Source organism: Panulirus ornatus, chromosome 56 (assembly GCF_036320965.1).
Source record: "Panulirus ornatus isolate Po-2019 chromosome 56, ASM3632096v1, whole genome shotgun sequence".
NCBI lineage: Eukaryota > Metazoa > Arthropoda > Malacostraca > Decapoda > Palinuridae > Panulirus > Panulirus ornatus.
In genome coordinates this window covers 21,335,033-21,346,313 of record NC_092279.1, presented here as the reverse complement: position 1 = coordinate 21,346,313, position 11,281 = coordinate 21,335,033, and the positions used below count along the sequence as shown (strand labels likewise).

The 11,281-nt window shown below is 38.2% G+C and overlaps 1 protein-coding gene across 1 annotated transcript; it reads right to left on the bottom strand.

The window, feature by feature from the left end:
• Nucleotides 1-300: 300 nt before the first annotated feature.
• Rack1 (Receptor of activated protein kinase C 1) lies at nucleotides 301-9,071 on the bottom strand. Its single transcript, XM_071694053.1, has 9 exons — nucleotides 8,947-9,071; nucleotides 8,618-8,727; nucleotides 5,998-6,095; nucleotides 5,790-5,900; nucleotides 4,884-4,955; nucleotides 2,898-3,032; nucleotides 2,621-2,731; nucleotides 663-803; nucleotides 301-510 (listed from the first exon to the last, which is right to left on the bottom strand). Exons 2-9 carry the CDS (start codon nucleotides 8,724-8,726, stop codon nucleotides 331-333), a joined length of 957 nt encoding a protein of 318 aa, XP_071550154.1. The 5' UTR covers nucleotide 8,727; nucleotides 8,947-9,071; the 3' UTR covers nucleotides 301-330.
• Between the last annotated feature and the right edge of the window lie 2,210 nt (nucleotides 9,072-11,281).

Genomic DNA, 11,281 nt, shown 5'->3' with positions numbered 1-11,281 from the left:
TGATTGACTAGGATCTGAAGACTATATTTCATAGAACTCTGCATGCTCCTGCGCCTAATAGTTACAGAGCTTTAAAGGAAAAATTATTTCCAAGGAAACCTGAGAAAAACTAACGTATCTTTAGTTTTCTGTCATGCACAGCAGTCTCCTTGAGATTTTCATGTCAGTGATTGGTGGAGCACACAATCACAAGAAAAATATTACACTAGACAAACTGACTGTTTTGTGTCCACACTACCGACTCAAACATTTTAAGGGCAAACAAGAAATCAACACAGGTAGGAAAATGAAAGTAACACACAATATCTGTGATTTATTTACACCAATGTCTTATGCACGTGAAGTAACACTGACTTGCCAGACACGGATCTTACTATCACTGTACCCAGCAAACAATGTCTGACCATCTGCAGACCAAGCCATGGAAAGACACTGAGGGGGTTCTGCCTTAGGGTTCTGAGTAATCACGTCAGGCTTCAACTCATCCACCATATTCTTACCCTCCAGATCCTGTAGTCAAAGAAAAAAAGCCAAAATTTTGCCTTTAATTAAAGCAAACCATTTTACTTAAAAGTTTGTCAAGCAGCAGCATAATTCACAATCAGGGAACTAGCATTGAATTATAAAATGTAATGCGTAAATATCTGAAAAGGAATACTTACCCAAATCTTAATAGAAGGTCCAGTAGCAGCACATAACCAGTATCGGTTAGGGCTGAAACACAGCGAATTAATAATGTCTGTATGGTCCAAAGTGTACAAGTGCTTGTCATCATTTAGGTCCCACAACATAGCCTTGGCATCCTGAAAAAGAGTTGAAAATCAGTTCAGAGTTCACAGGACTGATGTGCAAATTTTAAATTTTTCATGCACATTCCTCATTTCCCATGTTAGCAAGGTAGCATTAAGAACAGATGACTGAGCCTTTAAGGGAATATCATCACTAGGCCCCCTTCTCTGTTCCTTCTTTTGGAAAATCAAACGTATGGGAGGGGAGAATTTTCAGCCCCCCACGCCCTCCCATTTTAGTCATCTACGATATGCAAGGAATTGTGGAAGTACTCTTTCTCCCCTATCCACAGGGATTTTAAATATAAATATAAATTGACAATTTTTTTAGGCATGAACACACCAGCATTCCAAATCAAACAGCAACTTGAGAGATTATCATGGATTTGTGATGTATGTCACCATGATGCTAAAATAATTGGATTCAGAAGAGTGAGGAAGGGAATGAGGGGAATGACGCCGATTTGGTATGGTGTTATTTGTAAAGCATCAAAGCCCATGGTTATTCAGTATTTTTAGCTATCTATCTATATCTCTGATGCCTACCCCCAACTCCTACTGACTACTACTACCTAATGCTCCTGCCTAATGTTCCTACCTACTACCACTACCTAATGTTCCTACCATTTTCTAAAAGTCAGGGCTAGTGCATAGTGCTCACAGCAGGAAAAGAGAGTCTCAAAAAACGAGCTGTGTTATGTATAACAAAGTGAGATCATATGCTTGTGGACAACACAAGTAGTCTACGTTTGGGGTGAGGCAGAAAGAAAAGAAAGCTATCTGGCTCAGAACGGAACTTGACGACCAATGAAGTCATGGCTCACTACAAAGCAGTCACTACCCATCCTAATACCCAATTGGGTAGTAATGAAAATATACCATCCAGGATGTTGGTTCCCTAACAACTACTACCTACAGTACTTTTAGTACGAAAAAATATAACTAAAGAAAAACCTATTTGCATAATATAATCTACCTTCTGGAATACATCAAAATGAAGCTCTTCTGTCTTTCATACTTGTTTGCCATTTCTTGTGTTTGCAAGTTAACACCGGAAAAAGATAAAAGGCATCATGTGGTCATGTTCCTTAACTAGTCATGCGTATTAGGCCAAAATCATCTGATGTCAAGGACAGCACAGACCAACACCATTCCTTGAATCAACCACAATAAATGATTGCAGGATGTTACAATGGCCAGTCTTCATTTTTCTGTTATTTAAAAACTCAGATGCATCTTTCCAACTTGCCCTTATTTAATGTTACAGGAAGAAAGATTCTGATATACATTTTTCATATTCTAGGCAAAATGGAATGTCAATCTTTGTTGTACTGGGACCATACACACTGTATTCAGCTTAAAATGTGTTCTGCCTACTTTTTCCTAGCATAAATCCACGTTGACCATTTCAATAATTCTTTATCAGATGTTCTAGTACTTAACCTTTAAACACTCAAAGCTTTCTATCGTGCAATTTCCTGCCTTAGCAAGGCAGCATAAAGGAGACTTCCATGGAAATATCTTTGCTTTTTCCTTCTGTTCTTCCAAAAAGATTATGGGAGGGAGGAATTTCCCACAAACACACCTGTGCCATCTACAATGCACAGAAAATTTGTAGGTAGTATTCTTTCTAAACATTCCAAGGTCATGCTAATCATCAATCTACACAGCCAAGATATCAAATCATCCTTTGAGGGGAGGTCAAGATGGAAGGATGGAGTTCAGGTCAATCTAGGGTAACAGGGCCAAAATGGGATAAACAGGATACACAAAATTGCATCAACTGGTCTAACATGCTGCCTATGGGGTGATATATGAATAAAATATCTTACCTTGCCACCAGATGCACAGAGTGACCCATCAGGTGAAACAGTCACGGTGTTCAAGTACCCAGTATGGCCATAATGGTTGGTCTTGAGCTTGCAATTTGTCAAGCTCCATACCTGTGGAAAATTTTGATATATGTAACTATGCCCTTAAGTAAATCTGAATATCCGCATTCCAAAACATCACATTCGTCATGTTATCACTAACTGTACATCAAAATGAATATAAATGCATTCATATTTCACAAATGTTTTCCTTTACCCAAATAAAGCTGTCACCAACCTTTACAGCTTTATCCCATCCACAAGAAACAATAATTGGATTGCTATTAGATGGGGAGAATCTGACACATGAGACCCAATCTGAGTGACCATCCTCCTGAATGGTATACTTGCACTGGGCCAGGGTGTTCCAAAGCTGGGGAAAAACACAGTAATTATTAATAAAATTCAAACATATAGATCTGACAAAGGTCAATGGAAAATAAGATTTGAAACATGCATAATAATGTTACCCACACTAACTTCTATTGTGCTGTCAGTTATTACAATTTCGATACAAAGAAAATTATTGCAGAGAGGTTCAAGGAAGTGAAGATGGATTAAGGAAACGCAGTCCTCCTGACCTATACAGCCAAAATACAGACACTGGACAAGTTACTGAATTAAAAGAATTCAGGCTGAGGAAATTAGTTATTTGGCAGCTTGTTGTAGGAAGAGATGGAATGAATTAATCAAGGGGTTTAAGATGTGGTATGGTAGGAATGCAAATGGAATGAACTTTGGAGTGATAAATTGGGGGAAACAATACTCTGAGGTGCTCTGGGCATGTGAAAAGAATGCAAGGTGATTAAAAGGGATGGTGTGAAAGGAAGACCACCTGTGACATGAGAAATAGAGTGGAAGAGTACTGGAGGGATAGAAATGAGGGTAGACATGAAATGGTGCAAGCAAAAAAGGCACAAAAGGATACAAGTTCCCAGAGGAAACAGACACCAGAGAAAAAATAGACAGGTTCAAGGAATTTTACCAAGTGCACTCTGATTCATAATCCACAAGAAAACATCCTTATAACACATTCTGTCATTTTTAATCATCTTCCTTATTATCACATGGATCATCCAAATACAGTAGTTTGATGAAGAAATGCCAGAAACAAAGAGCCTGCCTCACATTCAAAGCAGACCCCACACACCTCTCCTCAGTTTTTTCAAGTGCTTCATGTCCTAGTTTAGCTCAATGACAACATATATACTTACCAATTTTCCACTCATCCTAGTTATTTCACCAGATGAAACTGGTGTCTATATTTATCCTTCCACTCTCACAAGCCTCCAGCACAAATAGCATACTTTTTGGAATCTAAATTTCCCTACAATCTTTTAAATTCTTGATTTTGTTTGAACCTGCTATCTCTGCAATATATGAACCTCACATTTTCAGTATGTTCTGAATGCCACAAGTTTTCCACTCGTACCATAATTGCTTTTTGTATATACGCTCATGTCAGTTTCATCTCGATAATAATTCTATATAATTCTTAGGAATGCAAATTTTAAAACATGCCAAAATATATGCTACTAGTAGGCTAATGGTTATACTACATCAACTATTCAATAACAATCTTAGTGCCATATACTTCATTAATGTAAATTCAACTGCAATCCTTGATGACTATCACTTCTGTGTCTGAGCCATTATTAAACTTTAAATTCTCTGACATTCAGACTGCTTATCACCTTGGTCTATCTCTTTCAAATACAACAGCATTTGCCTTTTAGGGGTTTCTCAGCTTATTCCCCTCCTACATGGACATGCATCATACTCTACTCTTCCTTTGATTTGGCCAATGGAATGGAAAAGCATAAACACAACTAGTATAACTTTCAATACCTTCTATCCCCATATCTCAGCTGTGACTCATAATCTTCCTCTCACTGAACGCCAAAACCGAGAAGCAACTAAAAAAATTAGGGATATTTGAATTATTTACAGGAAGCAAGAAATAATCCAACGAGTAATTTTTGATAAGTGTAATCCCAAAAATAATGTAAAAGAAAAATTCCTTCAATCTGTTCTCCCCACTACACTCTAACCCTACACTTAAGGGTCAACAAACTTTATGCTGTCTATACCTTTGAATTAAACGTCAAATATAACTAACATCCAAAGTCCTTCACGTCTATGTGGTAGTTCCAGTTTTACCTAAACCCTCCAACTAATGATTGCTTTATAAAAGTCTATACAGTCTTGCAAAGTTAAAACTTACCTTGATTGTTTTATCCCTTGAGCCAGACACAATCTGACGGTTGTCAGCACTGAAAGCAACAGACAACACATCCTGTAACAAAATAAAACCATGTTCACAACCACATAAGGCAAGCATGTGTAAAAACAGACATTCAGCATAGACTGAAGAGCTAAGAGATTTAGGGGATGCCCACTTTGTGCCTGCATGTTTTGTTACCCATTTCATTTAGTTTCTAAATACTAAGATCAAATGGCTTCCCGAACCATGTCAAGTTTGCTTTTGGGGGCTGCATACTATCTAACACAAACCTGGCAGTCTGAGTTTAAGACAACTGTGAAAATTGGAGTTGTATGTAAAAAAAAAAAAGAAAAAAAAAAAAGAAAAAAAAAAAAATGAAAAATAATAAATAATAATAACAACCTGCCTAAAACATGCCGACTGTTAAGGTGATCTCTCCATTATAGAGATCCATTTCCCAAAATCAAAATAGTACACAAATATCAAAGTCTATAGAAAAAGCTTAATATTCACATAACTAATGAGAATTTTCTAAATATTCGTACCCATTCCCATCTCCATGGGGTGAATTAAGTGTATTCAAGCATTCATCTTCTTTGGCAATTTGAACTGGTGTCCCCTGACCCTATATGCTGACAAAAGGCAAGAATGCCCCATTTCCTGGGGTAAACTTCATACTCTGCCATCTGGAAATATTACATGTACTTCAATGAATCAGGAAGATCACTACTGCAGAGTAATCAAAAAGCCTGAAGATGAAGGAGCTTCTAGTACAGCAGGCATGTACTCACCAATTCTCAGTGGTCCTCTTCTTTCTAATAAAAAAAAGGAAAAAACAAAAAAGCTTCCTGATTACTATGTTTTGAAGAATTCTGTGATTCTGGTCACATAACTGCAGGTTCAGACCTTGTTGTGATCCTCAAATCGTCTCGTGGTCTTCCCAGCAGCCAAATCCCAGAGACGCAACGTCTTGTCCCAGGAACCCGACAAAGCAAAGTGACCATCCAGGGAAAGAACCTGAAACAGTTTTGTTCATAATCTTTCTCATTTTTCCCAACATAAATTTCATATGTATATTAAAATATCCAAATAAAATCAAGTCATAAGTACATACCACATCAGATATGAAATGGGAATGTCCATGAAGACGCTTCTGTGGAATGCCATATTGATTTTCCTCACGAGTCAGCTTCCACAAAATCAGAGACTTATCTGAAAAGACATGACAACAGAATACCAATGAACTTAGCGTACTTCATAAAAAAAAATCCATAAAATTACAGCACAAAATACCCTACACACTATCAAATCTGTTCCCACTTACAAGAGATACACCACGTGCATCTATCACTAATCACTAGTGATGTTCTGCACACTTGGGGTACCTACAAGCCACAAACCTGCTGGCTGGCATAAGAGATAGGATGGTTCCTCACAAAGCTTTGAATAACTTCCTTCCCTAAACACCAAAAAATAAATATCATAGAATCTTATTGTTAATGCCTAGTCACACCGTAAAAACTGAAAATAACCAACTAAACAAAGTTCTCTATAACCAATGGATATGATAAACATTCCTGAACCCAAAGAAATGAATCTAAAATTTCTTTTAATATCTGAATGACAAATGGTTACTTTATAACCATTCCGTTACTCCATAAATATTAACGTAAATATTAAATCTATGTTGGATCTCAAGATTCCACAGATCACAGTCACCAGAAATCTTGGCCCACCTTAATCAGTAATACAACAGCTGCTGGGCGATACAACAATGATGCACCTTGTTTGATCTTTTCAACTTCAGGATTTCTTTTCACAGAATAGCAGTGGATGAGGAAAGGGTGGTATTCAAGGAAGCAGTGCTGTGCAACTTAATGTGGCATGCAAAAGGTTTGAGGTAGGCAGCTGAGATAAGCTCGGAAGTGGAGGGATGAATCCATAGTCGCAATTGAAAGATAAAAAGTGTATTAGCAATACAGGGAAGGAGTGTGAGTAATTGGGAGACGTACAAGAAACAGCACCATGTTAAGATAGTGCATGGGCTGGGAAGAAAAGGGGGTGGTGATGGGGAGACGAGTTGGGGTATCAGCAACCTTCAGGAAGAATATGTTATGGAAGATTAACATTGTGAGAAAAAACAAAAGAACAAATATGAGGAAGCAGTTAAAAGCAGTAATAAGGTAACGTCAGTACTCTCAAGGACTGATAACGTTTGATGATAGGGTGGCAGATGAAGGGTGCAAGAGTTAGGAATGTATGTGAAGTAACAGGCTACGACAAGTAGTTCGGTGGATCACCAAGGTGAAAGTCTTCCATAAAATGAAACATGTCAAGGCGGATGGACTGCACAGTACTGCCCTTGAAATTCTCAAGAAAAATGGTTGACTGTGTTGAAGACTGATTAGAATGGATTTTCAACATGTGGCTCATGGTAAGCCCGAGGACTGGAAGAATGCATATATAGTTTAAATGTATAAAGGCAAGGAAAGCACAAACAAGTTTAAGAATTATAAAGGTTCAAGTTTGTATTGTGAACCTCCTAAGGTGAAAGAAAGAGTAGCAGTATGCACAGAGCACAAGACCAGGAGGAACTAAGCCTGAGCTACCAAGAATGATAAGTAGATGGCAGTACCACTCATGGGCTAAAACCTCACTCTCTCTCTAAACCTGCTATCTACAGTCCCAGGATACCCATTCACTCCCTCTGAGCCAGTAGGGTGAGTCAGACCACCCACAATCTGGTCCTAAGGAAGCTGGAAATCAATTCACAGAAATCTTTGTCAACATATCAGTACACATTAAGATTAAAATCAATTTAATCACTGCACAAGTGACTACTGAAATGTGTTATCGATTCACAGACCATATAGCACTCGGCAGAATTCGAAAAAAAATTCCAAGTGCAAGTTCTAAGGTCAACTGTCCTGAGGACGTTTGTTTGGGGGCATTTGAAAATGACAACAGTGCACCATTATTGTGTCTACTAAGATTTCAACCTGGGAAACATCTGAATGAAAGTGGTATTAATACATTCTTTACACAACTGTTGAAGTGGAGTACTTTCTCCTTTACCGTTGCTCTCTACTCTAAAACCCTTACTAATTTACAAAAACTATTCAAATAGATGCTACAACGAAATTCAAAATCTTTAAAGTTATGACTATGTATCCCAAACGTACAGTTGTCATCAAAAGGTATCCATTAAAAAGGCAGTTATCAAAATCTAAAAATAGGAACATGCGTTCGTTGCGATCAACCACATTTTCTCTTAACTTCACACATACCTCCCTACTGAGACTTATCATTTTCTAATGAAGTAAAATATTCATTACGATCCAAAGGCCTCATTCTCCACACACAAAAGCCATACCGGTGATGAAGTATCACACTCCATTACCAATAGAATATGTTCTCCAGGACTAACAGATGTTGCCGTTAATCTCGTCCCTTGCTTGTTAAATGATCGAAATATCAGCGATGTCTAGCTTGGGTTAGGATAAGCTAAATACACTAAGGTAGACTGTTCAGTTGTCGTTTAGCTAACAAGTTGAGGGAAAACGGAGGGTAGACTGTTTAACTCATTAGCTAACATATTGAAGGAAAACGGAGAAGTCATGGAGCACAAACCAATATAATTTATTGTAGCAAAATATACTTATATTAACAAGGCATAATATTGCATCTAATCACTATCATGTATAAGCGTCAATACTGATATTGCTCACACTCACCTCTGGAAGCAGAGAGAATCATGTCTGGGAAATTCCTGTTGGTGGCTATTTGGGTAACCCAGCCATTATGGCCCACCAATGTCCCACGCAACTGCAGACTCTCGTTCATCCTAGAGATTCATGAATAAATTTCAATACCACCATAAAGACAAATAAGAAATCAAAATCAGTATTATAAATAGGATGGCATGCCTCAAGCGCAATCAATACGGCCATATTTCAACAAAAGTTTAATCTCTTCATGCTATACATCATTCAATAATACATAAATTCATTAATGGACCATAGTACCACCTCATTAACACAAAGATATTGAATTAAAGCCTCACCTGACAATGATGCCTTCAGATTAGTTAATACTTTTCCGTACGAACCGCATCCGACAACGGGAGAACACACAAGGAACGGGCGTGGGCTGGCGCGAATGAAAGGACCTCTGGTGGGGTGAAAATAAGACTGCCAACACATTTGTTAGTACTGACCCTTGAAATATTTCATTCAGGCAGTATATCTTTGAGAGTTAAAATAATTGTAAGAAAGTGGGTATGATCTTCTTCATAACCTTATCTCTAGTTATTTCACACTAAAATCAATTAACCAGATACACAATACAGTAATTGGTAACTGCCTTTAAGTGACCATGAATTTAAAGTGTAAATCAAGGGCCCTATATGTAATGGGACTATATTTTTATTTTTCATATTCATATTTTCGATTGGTGGAAATACTTTGACGTTGATGACCCCAATAACCATAAAAAATCACAATTATATAGCTTAAAAACTAACCAACCAGTATACACTATAAATATGTTACGCACATGGTGTCCGCCTGCTCGGGTTACTCGGCGAGTGAGAAGACATTTTGGTGAAGCTGTATCACTGATAGTACAGTCTCGTCAAAAAAGCTTTCACTCTATGGGAGTCCATCATTTCCCTGCTTCTGGGAATGAAGCAGCCATGGGATGCAGGAGCCTTTGAAAAGGAAGTAGCGGGTAACACCTGGGTCCCTTCTTAGAAAAGGGTCTGAGGATCAGTTTATAATCGAACTTCTTACTGAGGTTTCCTACTTCCAACAGCTGACATGTATTAATGTTAAATAGTATTTGCCATTTTCTAGATCATTCAGCTATATTACCTATCTTAGCCTAGCTTCTTCAGTTGATATGGCACTACCTATTCTTACTGACAAGTAAATTTAGACACTAGAAGCATTCAGCCCAAGAACAGCGTCTTTGATATATATGATGAAAAGTTTAGGTACCAAGACAGACCCCTGGAGGGACCCCAGTAGTGACTGATGATCAAATTGGATTGGATTATAAAATTTAGGCTTATAAACCAAGCACTGGAGCTTCTAAAGCTATTCAGCGCTCTACGGGTGACTGGAGGAGGGATGATAATTCTCTTCGACAATTCATAGCTGTAATAATCTTGGTATTCTTCGTTTAGGCTATGTGTCTATCCATCGCACAATTTCTTTTTCTGTTTCTAGCTTTACTGAATAACCATAACACCACATTCTTTACCGTTGCTCTGTAAAATGGAGTTTTGACATTTTCTATCACTAGATGGGAACAGGGTGAGTGTTGCCCTCCCTCATTTTTACAAAATATATACATAATTTGAGAGAGCTTGGGAAGTGAGTCAGTTGTTGTTCGCTGATGATACAGCGCTGGTGGCTGATTCATGTGAGAAACTGCAGAAGCTGGTGACTGAGTTTGGTAAAGTGTGTGGAAGAAGAAAGTTAAGAGTAAATGTGAATAAGAGCAAGGTTATTAGGTACAGTAGGGTTGAGGGTCAAGTCAATTGGGAGGTGAGTTTGAATGGAGAAAAACTGGAGGAAGTGAAGTGTTTTAGATATCTGGGAGTGGATCTGTCAGCGGATGGAACCATGGAAGCGGAAGTGGATCATAGGGTGGGGGAGGGGGCGAAAATTTTGGGAGCCTTGAAAAATGTGTGGAAGTCGAGAACACTATCTCGGAAAGCAAAAATGGGTATGTTTGAAGGAATAGTGGTTCCAACAACGTTGTATGGTTGCGAGGCGTGGGCTATGGATAGAGTTGTGCGCAGGAGGATGGATGTGCTGGAAATGAGATGTTTGAGGACAATGTGTGGTGTGAGGTGGTTTGATCGAGTAAGTAACGTAAGGGTAAGCATCTAGTATTCTGCAGTGGTCCTTACCACACATGACAACTTAGGCACTCACTTAACAGCTCTCATGATTGCATTGCATATTCCTAACTTTTAATTAGAGTCTAATTCACCTATGTCCTTATACCCCAACTACCCACAGCCATCTTGCTTAGATTAAATGTAATTTTCTGATCCCCATAAAGGCCTTTGATATTTTCAAATTCCTGTTTATCATCGTTGGTTTCCCAATCAACTACAACCTCATACATCCTAAGGAATGTACATCTATCTAATCCACGAAGGCTTGACCTTCTCATGAGATCCACCCGATAAACGTGAAATTCAACATTTTCATAATCCTGATTACCATCATCTTGTCATGCATTAGTTTTCGTTTTTAGACTTGATATTTTCTTCCTAACACAGGAGAAAATCGTTTATACCCTGGGTATGTAAATCTTCCCTGTGAACACTTGCAGTGGTCTCCTAAAGTCATCAAAATCAGTTTAGAATTCTTGTTCATTCCTCT

Bases quoted from the DNA above. Each gene is read 5' to 3' on its own strand.
- Rack1 (XM_071694053.1), bottom strand. From the start codon at position 8,726: ATGAACGAGAGTCTGCAGTTGCGTGGGACATTGGTGGGCCATAATGGC. The intron at 5,901-5,997 runs GTATGTACTTAT...AAACTGTTTCAG, and splicing joins CCCATTTCATATCTGATGTG to GTTCTTTCCCTGGATGGTCA. The intron at 4,956-5,789 runs GTCTGAACCTGC...ATTTTGTTACAG, and splicing joins GATTTGAGGATCACAACAAG to GATGTGTTGTCTGTTGCTTT.